We start from the raw sequence: 16,874 nt of genomic DNA, 5'->3' as shown, positions 1-16,874 counted from the left end.
ACTTACACAGTTAAGTGTGCATTGACCTGCTGAGCAGATTTTTCCACAACAGTTGCTCGTGACAGTCTGAAATTTTGAGCGCTAGTCATACAGTTTTTTAATTTGCCATGAATAAACCACCTCAAAACGAAAACTTACTTACCCAGATGGTTTATGCTGGTTATGTACAGCCTTCACTTTTCACATGCAGGCTGCTTTTGGCATAAGCCATTTTGCTTACGTGACAAACAAATATACAAACACACATGTGCTTTCAGAAACAGTTTCAGTAAATCAGGCACGTGTCCACAAGCACATGTGGTTTCAGTATACTGTAGAACCTTGATAGAAAGTGACTATTTCATCAAGTAATATGTATATAACATCTTAAATTTGATTAATGATAATGTATATCTTGAAGTGATGATGCTTTACAGCTTTCAAGTGACTGTAGCCAAAGTTGTCAGGCAGCAGTCCAGTAGTCACTCACTATTGTAATTGGGTTTATTGAAACACTGTATTTGTAATGTTGCAGACACTTGACTAATAGATTATGTAGTAAGAATGTTGTAATTGTGTATGCTGTAATGTTGTAGCTCACAGTACAGAATATTAGATCAGAGTCATTTAACTTCTTGCTCAGTGTTGTAGCCAGCTTGCGTGCTGACCATTTCATTTTTGGTGCTATGATATAAGACTATTAGTTTGTAAACAAACATGAAGTGATAGTGATCCCATTTGGGTAACCATGCAGTGATTCTTGAGACTGTTCATGTTCCTACTGTCATGAGTATTGGTACTACAGAATGTACAAAGTCACACTATAAGCTCGGAAAAGTAGCACTACTGCTAAAATGTCTAACTGTAGCATGATGGTAATGCAAGGGAACATTCCTTAAGACGTTTGAATGCCTTGCACAATGGGTATGAGTGGTGGATCTAGAAATTTTCAGAGGGGGTTTCAAATTTCCACTCAACTTTGGTTGCAGCTGAAACCATTGCAACCCCCCTGCATCCACCACTGGGTATGCAGTGTAGATATTGGCATAAGACAACCGAAAAATGACCTATCTGGCTTTGTAGGCTATCAGAAATAACAAACTCCTTTAAAGAGAAGGGGGGCATGTCCTGTACTTATGCAAAAAGAAATGAAGGGCAGCCTTAAGGCATTCTGTGATTGGTCATTTATATGTTGTAAACAGGAAAAGTGGTGTTGATTAGTACAAGCAAACCCATTGGTGATGTTGTTTGGTTATTACATCATCATTTTCCTTCAGGTGGGATGATGACAATATCATGGATACACTCAGTCCATGGGATATGGAGCCACTACTGGATGATGACAATGGTCAGTGGACTCTATACTAACAGTACAAGTATAGACGTTGATACATCAGGCCAGAACCCCATAATCTCCTGACCATGCAAACCTACTGAAGTTGCTGATGCTAACCATATCAGCTTGAAGTGCACAATTCAACTAATAATGAAAATATTTGTTACAGCAAAGGGGCCCATCTGAGCCATCTTAATCTAAATACCTGCCGTATACATATAGCTGTGCCCTTGTGATGACATTTAAAATATCAGTAGTTATAGAGACTAGCTATAGTCTGTAGCTGGTCCAAAAGTCTATTTTATTTATTGCTAGTTGTGTATGTGTACAGTAGGAAGGTGTTACATACATGAGGCAAGTTGTTTCATTTCAGAAGCTGTTGCTCCAAATTTGGCTGCTCTTGATGTGTTTCCATGGAAATATGAAGAGCAAGCTGATGGGTGGGCACCGAATGGCACTGATGCTGAACAAGACCGTATTGTGAGAGGTATTGATGTTGCCATGGAGATGATGGATGAAGCAACGCCATTCAAAGAGCCAGTTGACCTCGAGCAGTATCCAGATTATTGTGTAGCTGTCGCCATGCCAACAGACTTGTCAACCATTAAAGCCAAATTGCTGAATAAGTTTTATCCGTAAGAATTGCACTTATGTATGTACTGTGAATTGGGAAATATTCTATGTTAATTTGTGAGTTGTAGCATCCATAAAAAATTCACAAAAATTAATAAGCATGCGTATGGTGACACATGTATAATTTGTACTATAGCTACAAAACTGGCAAGTTGCAGGTACAGTATGTCTATAAATAAGGAGTGTACAAGAACTGTTACTTTTCATCCAAAAACATGCAAAGCAATGTCTTACTGAAAATGTAAAGTAGGTAGATATGTCTGTCACCCTATTAGACACATGCAGATGAGATGTTTTATCATTGTAGCATCCATAACAGACTGATCTGTTATTCATTGTAGCTAATGATGACTGAGATGCTACAGTGTGTAGGTGTGATTTTTGATGTCAAATTTTTATCAGTGTAGAAAGTTAATTGATGTCAAATTTTTATCAGTGTAGTACATAATGTCCAAATACTGTAAAACAATAAGAAGTGAATATCCCTACTGTGCTACACTCAATGCACAGTAGGGATATTCACTTCTTATTGTTTTACAGTATTTGGACATTACATACTACTCTGATCCAGCTTGTTCCAGTACTTTTTATTGCAGCACTACACTACTCTAATTTAAAATTCCTAATTTTTTCTTATACTTCTTTGTGAAGTTTTTTGCAAGCTCATGACCACTAAATAGCTTGCTTTTCACAAAAACAAGTCACAATATTTTTAAAGAGTTAATGACAGCACTGTAATACTAGATTATGACTCATACAATAGCAACTGATCAGTGGGCGTGGCTCTACATAAGCCTACATACATAACGGATGTGGATTCATGCATACCTACAGACTGATGAATGGGTGTGGCTGCCATATGTCTACAGACAGTAATTTATGTAAGTGGGTGTGGCTCACAAAAGAAGCAGGGCTACACTATGACGTGTAGTAACACGTCCACATTTAATTTAGCACGTGCGGTCAGACCCGAATAATCTGTAAAGCGGGACCTGGATGACCCGACTCAGTTGAACATTGTTACTAAATAAACTATGTTTTTGACTTACACATTGCTATATAGTACACTGTGAGTTGCTCTCTCTGATTGATATCAACAGCAAGTCACATACGCGTGTGTTCAGGATGTTCAAATAGTTTGGTACAACTAGCGACCACATGTATTCGAACAGTTTGATGCAATATACACCGGTAGATGGGAGCCGTACTGTAGTCTATTAGCACTCAGCGGTAGAACCATGACTGATGGCCATGGCAAAGAAGGATAAAAGATAAGACAATAACACAAGCATTGTATATTTATCAATATACCAAAGATTTTTTTCTTAAGGTGGCGCTGAATCGATTAAGGGCAGCCGCATAAAGTTAATTGTACAGCATGTTTGTGGTAATGCACGAACAAACATGAAAATTCATAGACCACAGCGAAGCATCTTAGTTGACTAACAGAACAAGCCCTGTCAGACCGCCCAGCTACTTTTGTTGATATTCACGCTTTAAAACTATTAGCTTGCCACGACTCTGATAAATTCACTGGCGAACGGTACCAGCTGCCATCGCGTGATCTGTTAAATGGACTGCGCCCTGATTAGCCACACCGTCTCCTTTCTCACTAAATAACTTCAAAATTAGGCACTGCAGACCATAAAAATTTGGTATAGACATTGGCTAAGCGATACTCTACAATAGTGCGCTTCAAATTTTCGCGATTCGCATTTGATGGAGTTATTAGCCAATGTTGTAGCCCACAGGTGTGCGTTTTCACTACTTTCCATGTTGTTATCAGTGAAAAGGAAAGCATAGAATTGTTCTACAAGGTGAGAAATGGTTGGAACCGAAGTGGCTTAGCGTTAGGTTGTTCATTGGCCAAGGTATTTAAAAAGTTGGGTTAAAACTTATATAGGCGAAAAATAATTCATGAAACTTTGTATGCTAAACTAAAGCATCACAGGCTATCACAACAGTTTTTTAAGGCGTAGATTAAGTTGTACACTAGTGAAGTTTTGGGCCACCCTAAAATAGCTCGTTAAGTGCGTGGGTTGAAACAAATTGTTTTGTGCAGCTGGACTTAATCAGTTCAGCGCCACCTTAGGGGAACTAGAAATGTTTCTGCAAAAGAATTAGGGCTGTAGTTATAGCCAGTTTTCCGCTATGCTTGACTGAAGGCATCAGGCAGGCAGGTAGGCAGGCAGTAGAAAATTCTGATGAATATATATATTTTTTTAAATTCTGTAGCAACTTGACGGAAACATTTCAGGTCGATCTGAAGACACTTTGGGGCTTGGTTTTACCCAACCAATACTGTCATGTCATTGTGAGGAAAAATTACAGAAGGTTTTTGGGTTATATTACAGTATATCATGGATCACCCCCACACCTTTGATGTCCCTACTATACAGTACTATCATACTGTAGTGGCTTATGCGGATGCGGTGCATGTGTTTGTAAAGTTTTACGTATGCGTCTTTAAGGGTTAAACCTGCTAAATCTTACAAGAAAAATGTTAATCCTTTACATAGTAACACTACAAGTTACCAATACAATAGTTTAACAAGTATCAAGCCAATTTTTGCTCCAACAATCAGTCCCAACAGTCACTATGGTAAAAAAACTAACTTCTTTTTGATAGCCTCTAGCTTCATTGTTCTAACTCGGACTATGGTAGCCACTTGTTGGTCTCTTTTTCTCTTGTACACCACGGTACACCATGTGATATACAAACTTCTGGAGAAGGCAAATCATACCTGGAACTGCACATCACCCTTCACTACAGTTTATAGGCAGTATGCAGGATCTTACTTGTAGGCTATGAAGTTAAATCTCCACACAATTCGGATGAAATCTTGAGCGCAGTGACAGGAACTCAAACCGGAACTTATTTTACTATCCATAAACTTCCGTGCACTGGGAAATAAAATAGTTCTATCCCATAAACTCAGATGATATCATTGTTATTACACTCATCCTTGGCTCCACCTCGGACTCATGTAATAACGATGATATCACCCTTGTAACAAGATATAACTGTAATGTAATGTACAGCACAATGGGTTACGATTCTAGTATGTAAAGTTTAACTTATAAAATCTGTACATACATGTATGTGTTCCTACACTATGTACTTGTATTCTTCTCTTGTACTACAGGAGGAAGACAGCATTATTATGGGAGGTCATTTTATTATATCGCAATACTCTGGCTTACAATGAAGATGACAGCTTGATTGTGAAACATTCATTAATCTTGGTACAGACACTGCACAGTTTTATCAAGTAAGAGTTTTGCATTGCATTACAACCTGTAATGTAGAACAAGAAAATAGAGCACTATATTTGGGACCTACTTTACCAGATTTGCAAAACCTAACATAATTGCGCATTTTTATTGAATATTATTTATATTTATAATCTACTTGGTCAAGTGTATGCGGCAAAGTTTCAGCCTCGTATGCCAACAACTTTTGGAGTTACAGACCTACAAAGTGGCAACAATAGAAAAATCAGTTTGAACAGAGGAAAGTATAGTACAGGCACCTAATAAAACAGTTGTAACTTTATAGAGTTGGAATCTGCACCATCATGAATAGGGAAATGGTTTGTTTTTTCTTACATACAGTACAAAAGGCTAATTCAGTGTACAACGATTGCTGCTTTGACCAAATGTAAACAATGCCCATATCTTTAAATCTATTTATCCATTTGTCTACTGCAAAGAAACAAAGATTTTTCAAACTCCTCTTGAATATAGGCAAATAAGTAATGCTTTATACTGTAAAATGTAGGTTTTTACAATTTTGTGGGTTTTCACAGATCTGGTCACACAGATCTGGTCACATACTGAGGAGGTCTAAATAATGAGGTAGTGACACACACCTTAACTACATTGGGGACTTACTTGATGTGGTCACTATAATGAGGTGGTCTGTTAATACAGCCGTGAAGTACACCTTAGCTATGTTTGGGACCTACATAGTTGAAATAGTCACCATATAATATAATGGTATTAATAACGAGATGGCACTGTCACTATAACAATAATTTTATTATTCTATTCAGTGACTCAACATGTTTGGATGTGATGAGCTGCTACCAGCCCACCAGACCGATCAGTGATACTGACATTGTCATCACCAACAGTTCACCACTAGCAGTCATGGTATGAACACTATGGACTATACTGTAATGAATAATGTTCGTGTGTGTGTGTGCGTGCGTGCGTGCGTGCGTGCGTGCGTGCGTGCGTGCGTGCGTGCGTGCGTGCGTGCGTGCGTGCGTGTGCATGCGTGTATATGTGAAGAATGCATAGGGAGTTGTAAGTAGTTTATCTATAGAATGTCAGTTAGAATAGATTTTATTATTCCCTTGTGTCATATTTTGCATAGAATGATGAAACCCCTGAACAACCTGTGAGACCAAAGAGAAATAGAGTAAGATATAAACATTGATAAACATTGGTGTGCTTACTACATCTTGTATTGCATTTCTGCATATATAGGTTTTAAGTTTAGGAGATTCAGAAGATGAGGTTCATCCAACTAAGAAGACCAAAAAAGAACCAGTAAGTGAAACAGCTAAGCCACAATGTAGTTGAACTTGAAAAAGGTACTCTTAAAATCACTGTACGCACGAAAAGTAAATGAGGATAATTCAAGGGTTTCACAAAACAGCAAAATTTTTGAAAGTTTTTAAATGAAACTTTTGTCATAACAAAGACATATCATCATCCACTAAAGTGTATTCATCAAAGACAATCATATGCTCACATTACAGGAGTGGGTATCACATGCTCATCACTTACTCAACACCATATCAAGTCATGACTGTGCTGTACCATTCCTTGAACCAGTTGACACTCGTCGCTTTACTGTAAGTTGTGATGCGTTGAGAATGGGAACTTCACCATCTTGTTATTAATATTGTAGGATTATCTTAGCTATGTCAAGCAGCCAATGGATTTGTCTACAGTTTTGTCCAAGTTGGAATCATCTCAGTATCCTGCACCAGCTGACTTCATACAAGACATCAGACTGATATTTACCAACTCCAGAATTTATAACTCTCATCCTAAGAATCATGTACGTGTGAAGCAGCTTTTCTTTGTTTATTGTTTGTGTGTGTATTTTTTCTATGTAGATTCACCAGATGACCTCTACCCTTGAGGAATATTTTGAAGAACATGTTGTAAGATTCTTAACAAAGTGTGGTGGTAATGAGATAAAGTACGCCACTCGTGGTGCAATCAACAAGGTAGCATCAAGCTCTGCATGTCGGTCAACAAAACGTAAAATTAGCTCATCAAATAATGAGGAAGAAGAAGATGGGATAGAAGAGGAAGACGATGAAGAAGCAGAGATCGAAGAGGAAGAAGATTTTGATATTGATGATATTGATGAAAATATTGATGAATTCTCATCTGCAGGTGATGATGAAATTGAATTAGAACTAGAGGAACCATTAGTTATAAAGCCTCGTAAGTCACCCAGGAAGAAGCTACAATCACACAAACCCATGAAATTAAGAAGTCGATCTCAGAGACATAAACAGCAACGTCATCGCTACCAATCTTCCTCAGCTTTCAGCAATTCGTCTGATAGTGAATGTGAGTATAAAGGTGGACTTGTTACTGGCAGTTCTAGGAAAGGGAAAGGCTCTGTAATCATAACCAGTCATGGCAGGAGGGTAAAACCCAACCCAAAATTGAGACATATTTGAAATAGTTTACAAATCCAAGTCATGTATAATGATAATATTTATAATTTTTATTGCATTTTTGTTTGCTTTTGAAGCTCTGTAACAAAGTACAAAGTTAATTATGTATATTTATGTATAATACAATTTATGCTATGCTATGCTATGCTATGAGAGAATGTACATTCATACGACAATAGCTCACCTACCATCTGTAATATATTGAGCATTTTTGTGTGTGCATGTACTGGTACCTAGTCTATGTATCAACATCACAACTTATCATGACTAAGTTAAGATGTATTGTGTTTATTCACATATAGCAGAACTGACTACTAAAGTTTAGTGTTTGTGCAAATGATAATTATTCATTTCAAAGTATGTGTGGGCATGTGGTAGAGTGCTGCATTGCAAATTTGATTATTTTGTAACATTTCCTTTTTTTAATTTTATGGTGCTGGTAAAATCTGTTAGTGTGTTTTTCAATATTCAGAATTTGTTGGCATTTTCAAAGGAGCTGCGTTGAGCGCGTTCTATGATCCTGTCTAGTGACTACACCATGTGTATGTATTTGAGAGCATGCACATAGGTGTGTACTGTGTAGAGCTGCTCAGGCTATTATAAAACAGTTAAGTAAGAGCAGAGTTGGGGTAGTTACTTCACAAAAAGTAACTAGTCACCTTTATCCCACGTAACTGTTACGGTTACTTTTTTAAAAATAAGTAGGTACTTTCATAAATAAATTATGTTTACTTTTTAACATGATTATTTTGCCAAAGAAGTGAACTATGTAATAAGTTATGTGTACTCTGAAAATATCATTTCTGTGGCCATTTCAGCTCAGTTTCAACTGTTACATCTGTTGCTCAAGCTGAATCATGTAGAAAAGCCACAGAATTTGTCTACATAATGTGGCTATACCACAACAAATTGTTGCTTTTAAAGCATAATTACCTATATGTAACTAGTTACTATTGTAACTTAATTATAAGTTACTTTTCAGACAGTTACTCCTAGTTACAAAGCATGTAACTATTTATATTACTAGTTACCCAACCCTGACCCGTCAACAATTTTACACTATAATATGAAAATCAAGGTATATATCAAGATTGAGATACCTTAATAGAGCAGTTACCGCTAATACAACAGTGGAATAAACTTTAAATTGCAATGAACCCATAGCTGATTCGAAATTACTCTCAGAGGGTCCAATTTTCAAAAATGGTCTGGGGGGCATGCTCCCAGATCCCACTAGATTGACACACTCCTCATGCTAGTGTGTTTTACATACTAAGGTGTACCTTACCTGTAGTGTCACTTCATTTTGCCTCCCCTTTCCAAAAGCCTGGATTCAATTTCTAACTCAATCATGTATAAAAACAGGAGCCGATAAGTGCTGAAGCTCCTAATGATAATTTTTCTGACAACTGCCATCTTTGAAGAGTAGACCACTTCAGAGTTGTTGGAATTATGCATACAGATTATTTTGTTGATTATGAGCTATAGGATGAAGTGACCATTTATTATGCTGGACAAAAGTAATTATAGAAATCTGCAAAATAATTTTTAAAATGTGAAATTCTAATAGCACGTAGCCAGATGAAACAATAAAAGACCATTAAATCAATGTATATGTAAATGGTCTAGGTCTGATCTGACACATTGTAACACAACATCAAAGTTATTGCCAAAGAGCTAAAGTGGCATAATTATATTAATTTTGGGGAATAATAATTGACATTTCTTGTGAACATAATGGATCCATGGTTTTTTGAACACTGCATAACATAATGCTCAATTTTATGAGCAATATAGTAGCCTTATATACCTACTATACTGTACACTAAAAATCAGTGGTGTATTTCACTACATTCACCACAGCATAGTAGTGTCAACAAGGTGAGAGTTTATCCTGGATACCCATTCGGTTCATCCACTCTTGAGTTCATCAGTGATTGTGTCAGTCCATTGATCTTGGCAAAATAGTGGACATCATTATATGGCAGTGATGGTCACTGCAAAATTATTAGTGAACGTCACTACACAAAAATAGTGAGTATTGAGGCAGACATTAGTAGTGACGTTCACTAGTTTGTTTTTACTGTGTGGTATGTGCAAGTTGAGATGGATCCTTCAGCTAACCAGATGATTAAAGGTGACAGTAAAGGTGTCATCAACAGACACGTGTGGTTTGGTTCCATTACAAGTTCAGGAAATGGTTGTAATAGACGCTACACTTTTATGGTTTCCCCATAGAAAATGTATTATGAAAATTTAGATTAATCATAATAACAGGTATTTGAATAAAAAAATTTTTGAAACTTTTAGCTGGTCAAGCAGTACTACAAATTAGCCAAATTTCAAGATCATTTGTAATTGTATCGGTTGAGGATCCAGCTCAACACTACATACTATACGCTGTAAATTGATACAATGTTCCCTGTGATCACTTAATATGATATACATAATATTTCTGAAGTATGTATACACAATTATACATCATACTAAATCATGTACGCATAGGGAACAAACCATTAGTATGAACTTCATGCTTCTGAATTACTTCTATATATATATACAGTGTGAGATGTCTTATATTTTGCTGGTGCTTTGCTGTAGCTAGTGGATGTGTTGTAATCATGGAGTGTGTCTTGTTGAGTATTAAAATTTAACAGCTCATGCATGACCTTATTTTGTCAAGTCCGCCATTATAGTGTGTGTGTTTTGCTGATAAAACAGCAACAATGACATGGCATGACCACCAACATTATCATTATCCGAAATGGAAGCATAGTACAAAACCAGGCTGAGTATACAGCTATATATATGTAGATTTCTAAAAATGTTCACGCAACATAATATAGTTTCTACTGAGATGCAGAGGGATGGAATTTGCAGTTAATTGTTTTGTGCATTTAATTATAACATAATTATTAGCTTTTCCTCATGTTGACTTGTCCTGTCATAACTATATAAATTCAGCTGTTAATTCAGACATTTAGAAGACAGTCATATAATACAATTGTATGCTTGAAAGTTGTGCAGAGATGCTAGCAGTATATATATTACATTACTGCACTGGTACTTCTCACTAAGGAACTGGTGATAGCTACTGATCAGTGTACTAGGTACCATTTTAAATCTTCTTTCCATCCTGGACAGTCTTGTGAGGATATCTACAACAAGAATGCTGAAAGCCATGAAAGGTCAGGATATTACTGGATCACTGATGGTCCCAGTAAGGTATACTGTGGGATGAATTATACTGGATCATCTTGTGAGGACATTTATGACAATAATAAATATAAATCAGGGTACTACTGCATCGATTATTATGAGACGTCTCACTCCAACATGACAGCAATTGTTGCTACTATAACTTAAATTTATCCCAGTGTGTGCTGGTATCAGAGGAGGATGGAGAAAAAATGTTCATCTCAACATAACTGCAGCAGATGCATGTCCAGGAGCCAGCTGGATAAAATCTGGTGTTAGCTTCTGTAGAGTGGCTAATGACACTAGCTATAGTTGTTCTTCTGTACATTTCTCCACTAATAAAGTTACCAGAGAGTGTGTGGTAGAGCTAGAGGATACCAGAAGGGGTACACTTGGGGGGTTTTATGGAAAATTTATGGTTAATGCAATAGATGGTGTTTATCAGAGGCAGATTTAGGATTTACCAAAGGGATGGGGGCTAATGCAAACATATGAAGGTGTGCAAAGCACACCTCCTATCATGTGAAGCATGCTGGAACTAGGGGATCTGAGAGCATGCCCCCTAGGAAATAGATGCCACAATACAGCAATTTGGAAACAATTCCACATACAAAATGCTTATAATTGCCTATACAAATATTTTATATACACCCTTTAGACTAGGTATAACTCTGCAGTATTTGAAGAGGTTTGGGTAAGTTCAGACAACCAACACCGATTGCACAACAACAGGTGCATGTTAGAATATGTAATTAAAACTGTGAAAACTTTGAAATTTGGATGATACGAGATTGAATCTGCATGAGAACATTTTTAGTGACATGTGTATACTTGAATGTATTACCATATTATGTACAAGTAGATGAATCAGTTATTAAGGGTGCTCTGTACAGTTCGTACAAGGCTTTCCAAAACATAGTCTGTTTTGCACTAAAAGAAATGTTATGGTCACTTAATTAGTCTGTGACATGTTGACGCATTTTAGTACCTGTAAATTAGGTATCCCATAGCAACAAGCACACGAATCTTGCTATTCTACACCCTATCACTTAAATTAGAACTACTCCGTCATTTTTAATCCAATAGACATGAAATTTTCACACAAGCTACTTTAGTAATTTTACCAAAGAAGAGCGCTTGCCATTTTGAAATAGCAAGTTCATGATCAGATGATGGATAACGTAGAAGTAAAAAAAAAGATTTCTGGGACTGTCAACCCGAAAGATAAATATGTGATGATTGAGAAGCTAAAAGACAAAAATAAAAACGCATAATGGTTTGTGCTGTTCAGCATAGTGTATTATAAAAGTTTCAAGGCTCTTGTGTGTAAACTGTAGGACTAGTTCTAGTATAAAGGGAAAAACTGTAACTCATGTTCTAAATCAAATTTAGCAGTTGGGTTTGGACTAAACTGTGTACTAGTGTTAGCTTATATCCAGTAAAAAAGTACAGGACATTTGCTAAAACCATTTGTAAGTTATAGACCAAATTAAATTTCATGGGAAGCCATATAAGCACACTGTACAGAGCACCCTTAATGAAGGACTTTTAAACAGACAAATGCACTTAATTGTATGTATAGACACATCTTTATAGGTTCAGGCGGATATGAATAAATTCCATAGCAGGAACAATTATTATGTATCTGTTGAATGTTCTATTAGAGTATGTAGTTAGGTGACTGCTCTATTAGAGTATCTAAATCTTGCGCACCTCCAATGCTGACCCCAGTGATCCGGGCCTTTGTTGGATAACCTATATAGCCCAAATCCAGTGATAATTCTTTGCAAAGATGGTTATAAGGTGGTATTTAAATATTTGTACTATTAGTGATCATTATAACTATGCTAAGACAAAAGTTCATTATGATCTTCAGTATACTGATCAAGTAAAGTCTACAGTGAGGGGGGAGGGGGGGGGGGGGGGGGGGGGCTTCAGCTCCCTAGCCCAGTCCTTCCCCTAGATCCACCCTTGTATATAATTCTGGATTATCACTTACTCATGGTAGTCCTCGTCAGCACATTGGGACTTTTGCCACTGGATATAGTGAAATTGCTCATTTAACTTATGAAAACTGTCCTTGTGCTAGTGTTTCAATTCAGTTCTCTTTATTCTTCTCAACATCTTCTGTCTGTGGTAGCTGAGTCATAATCATCTCCCTGCTGCTCTAATAGTGAAGACTTCACAAAGAACCATCCTCTGCTACTAGAAAACTATATGGTCATTATATAAGACCATGCAGACATGCACTCAACTGCCTATACTGGGCTAAGTCACTGACAGATTGATAATCAAATCTTTAAGCAAATCAGTATAATTAAGAAAACATTACAGCAAAAAGTGTACCAGTAACAAATGAAAGCGTTTGTCTATTTATACTACAATGCACCACAAGACTAGCTATAGCTATTCACCTTCATCCAGTTTATTATATTGCCTCCTTTAGAGAATGTTTATATTTTACTAGTTACATTCTCTTCATATAGCTCAGCCTGTTCAATTCCCACATGGGATTGTTTCATCATTCTCACATATATATCCTATTGTGGTAGTTATTAATAGATAAGATTTACCAAACTAATAACTAAAGAGCAGATCATCACCGCATGGTTATGTTGGGGTCGAACTTATGTTCAACATGTACATATGTATGCAGGTATACCAAATCCTGTTCTCTGGCCCTGGACTTTAGCTTAAATTACTAAAATTAAATATTTTAGTTTCAATCTCAGAAAATTGTACTGAAAAACAAGCACAGTTTTATGAGCTAACTTCATATATTTATTGAGCAGCCTCTTTTGCATCACAAGCAACTACAAATCTTGACAAAGCCATGCAATTGGTAGTACAGTTACACATATTTCATAAACCTATTATAGCACTTGTATGAACTTTGCAAACATTGACAAGGAATATACATCATCTAGTCAGGAGCAGATATGGGGAGAGTTACGTAGTTACCATATATGCAGTATAGGACAGTTGATGAAAAGGTAGAGTGTGCAATGAGGAGACTGACTGGTAGTCACAATAATAATTATTATTGTAGGAGCAATGCTTAGAATTGCAAAAAAACATGAAATACTTTAATAGAACAGTCAACTACACTATTAATGCTTTGTTTAAACCCATAGCAGGAAAGACCAGTGTGAGAGCTGAAAATTTTTATCTTCTTGACTTGTATATACATTGCCATCTCACCATTGTACCACCAAACACCATATAAATTGATTGAAAGTTGAAATTTTATATACCATAATAATATAATAGTTTTGTAAAAAGCAGTTTGAGTCCTTTGACTAAATAATTTTAATAGTGGGTGTTTACAGTTTTAGTTGTAGTTTGCATGAGTCCAGTTCTGTGTGGCCAGTTTATTCCTCAGCTAACTGGTGATTGCATTATTCTTTCTGTGCTTAAAAGGTTCAGTTGAAAGAGACATATCATCTCAGATTACAGAGCACATTAACAAATCCATTGTACCTGACAGTATGGCGATAGTATACAATCAATTAAGAGTGTTCTTTCTCCTGAGGTTTCCTAATTTGGTTGGCTACTAATGATATCATTAGTTGTTGTACTTAAAAGGGTTATGAATGCTATGTTTAGCCAGGACAGCACATAATATAATACCATCTGCCATATCCACACTGGAATAGTGTGGTTGAATTGTTAGCAGTGAGGTTAGCAGTATGTTAAATAATATTATTACTGTCTTCTACTAGTTATCTTCACTAAGGAATTAGTAGTGGCTACTGATCAGTGTCCAGACTATCATTTTCAATCTCCTTTTTACCCTGGTGACTTTTGTGATGACATTTATAATAATAATCATGAAGGTCATAACAGATCAGGGTATTACTGGATACTTGATGGTCCCAATCTATAGCTATTGCTAACACAAGTGCCTTTTGCAAAGTCAATTTTATGTATGAACATCCATCATGTACAGCAGTGTATATGCATAACAACTGTGTATAATGCTGGCAACATTTGTTTCAAAAAAAAATTCTAAACATGTAGATGCGCATATTGTTAATTTTGCTAAAGCATGTTCACTCAAATACCCTGTTAGACAATCTCGTGTCTGTTCTCTGTTTACCTGTTTTGCTGGTAAACCTTATAACAACTGTATCATCAAATAGTTATACAATTCCTGGGATTACATTGGCATGTGTGAGGTGTGGATAATAATAATAATAATAATGAAATGAATCTGTGTAATGAGTTGCAAATTGGCAGTCAGCATATGTACTTATTTGGACACAAAGTGACTATATGTAGGAGTAATGTACTGTCTATCACATGTTGATAAGACCCATAAAATTATATTACCATATATGGACATCCATCATACCACCAATAATAATTTTTGCACTATTGTGCAAGTTTGATTGAATGATTAAATAAACTTGACTACATAATATGTGTTCTATTATTGAAGAGACAGGGTAATGATCAATTGTTAGAAGTTGTAATGCTGTTAGTGACTTGCTGTTTAGTAGTCATATTCCTTACTAAGGAACTGGTAGTAGCTACTGACCAGTGTAGCAGTTATGGAGGTGGACAACAGTTTAAAACTCCTCTCTCCACTGGTGAGTCTTGTGAGGCTATCTACAATAAAAATCACAATAAGTCAGGATATTACTGGATCCTTAGTAATAGATATTGTGGAATGAATTACAATGGATCATCTTGTAAGGACATCTACAATAATTATCCTGAAACTGCTAACAAGTCAGGTTACTACCGTATTGATGAAAGCCAATGGGTTTACTGTGACATGACAGCAATTGCTGATGATGCTACTAATATAATTCCAACTTGTGCTGGAATCGGAGGAGGGTGGAAAAGAATTGCTTTGATCAACATTAGTGCCGGGGATGATTGTCCAGGTGAATGGATAAAAGCCAGCAAACGATCTGGTGTCTTTTGTAGAGTAACGAGTAATGATACGAACATTTGCTCTTCTGCAAAATTTTCTACTAATGGAATTAGTTACCAAAGAGTCTGTGGGATGGCTAGAGGATACCAAAAAGGGAACTCTGAAGGATTTGCCAGTAGTGAAAAATCTATTGATGGTGCTTATGTTTCTGGATTATCCCTCACACATGGTAACCCTCGTCAACATATTTGGACATTTGCCAATGGACTAAGTGAACACTGCTCTACTAAAGCCGTCAACAACTGTCCTTGTGCAGCAGATGATGCAGGATCATTACCACCTCCTTTTGTTGGCAGTAACTATTACTGTGAGTCAGGAGCATTACGTTGTCCCATTTATGTTGGTCATTTCCTTCATGATGCACTGTGGGATGGAAAGAAGTGTATGAGTAGCAAGTGTTGCGATAATAAAACTCAACCTTGGTTCCATCACCAGTTGGATCAACCAACAAACAATGATATTGAAGCAAGAATTTGTTCCTCTGGTCCATTTGATGAAAGATCCACTTTGATTGATCAATTGGAGCTTTATATTCAGTAGCTTATCATTTAAGTGCAAAGAATTGTTTTAAATAGTTTTATTTCAGTGTTCCATTACTTTTTGCCTACAACCAAAACCAAATGTGATGGTGATTGTACCAGTATGTTCATGTGTAGCATATGTATTGTTAAGTGTATTTCATTTTGTTGTTGCAACTTGCTGTAGACCACACATACAGCTATATTATCTTGTAACAGTTACATGTGCACACTTCATCCCTAGACTTTAGTAAATAGTTTATTGATTGAACAAATCTGGTTTCTATGTATGCTAATAGAATTTCATTGATGTCATGTAGAGGTAATGATATAACCCATATATGGTATATGCTATTTTATGGATCATAAAACATATTTAATGAGCAACACTACTACTGGAAAGTGTGGATATATACATGTAGCTATATCCTTAAATTTAAGCATAGTTACATATATCACACTTGCCTTGCTATAATGATGTGTTTGCTTATCGATGTTTGTTATGTATAATACTACTAGTTATTGCTCTATTTGCATAACCTCATCTGGAAAATGTTGTA

General features: G+C 36.4%; 2 protein-coding genes across 4 annotated transcripts in view; both read left to right on the top strand.

Moving 5' to 3' along the window:
- The window catches only part of LOC136257312 (bromodomain and WD repeat-containing protein 3-like), a 28,589-nt gene extending 20,775 nt beyond the window's left edge, over positions 1-7,814 (top strand). For 2 of the 3 annotated variants that reach the window (XM_066050430.1, XM_066050428.1), the window contains 9 exons: positions 1,257-1,327; positions 1,689-1,950; positions 5,095-5,220; positions 6,004-6,103; positions 6,330-6,374; positions 6,443-6,505; positions 6,718-6,813; positions 6,870-7,022; positions 7,081-7,814. In XM_066050430.1, coding sequence (XP_065906502.1) covers positions 1,257-1,327; positions 1,689-1,950; positions 5,095-5,220; positions 6,004-6,103; positions 6,330-6,374; positions 6,443-6,505; positions 6,718-6,813; positions 6,870-7,022; positions 7,081-7,659 — 1,495 coding nt within the window. In that variant the 3' untranslated portion in view covers positions 7,660-7,814. The remainder of the gene's footprint in view (positions 1-1,256; positions 1,328-1,688; positions 1,951-5,094; positions 5,221-6,003; positions 6,104-6,329; positions 6,375-6,442; positions 6,506-6,717; positions 6,814-6,869; positions 7,023-7,080) is intronic. The other variant, XM_066050429.1, reaches the window with a different exon arrangement.
- Positions 7,815-15,241: 7,427 nt separating this feature from the next.
- Positions 15,242-16,654, top strand: LOC136258363 (uncharacterized). Its single transcript, XM_066051678.1, has one exon. The coding sequence runs from the start codon at positions 15,329-15,331 to the stop codon at positions 16,334-16,336; it is 1,008 nt and encodes a 335-aa protein (XP_065907750.1). The 5' UTR covers positions 15,242-15,328; the 3' UTR covers positions 16,337-16,654.
- The last annotated feature ends 220 nt before the right edge of the window (positions 16,655-16,874 follow it).

The sequence above is a fragment of the Dysidea avara genome, chromosome 6, assembly GCF_963678975.1.
Source record: "Dysidea avara chromosome 6, odDysAvar1.4, whole genome shotgun sequence".
NCBI classification, from domain to species: Eukaryota; Metazoa; Porifera; class Demospongiae; order Dictyoceratida; family Dysideidae; genus Dysidea; species Dysidea avara.
This window is presented reverse-complemented; position numbering and strand designations above follow the sequence as displayed.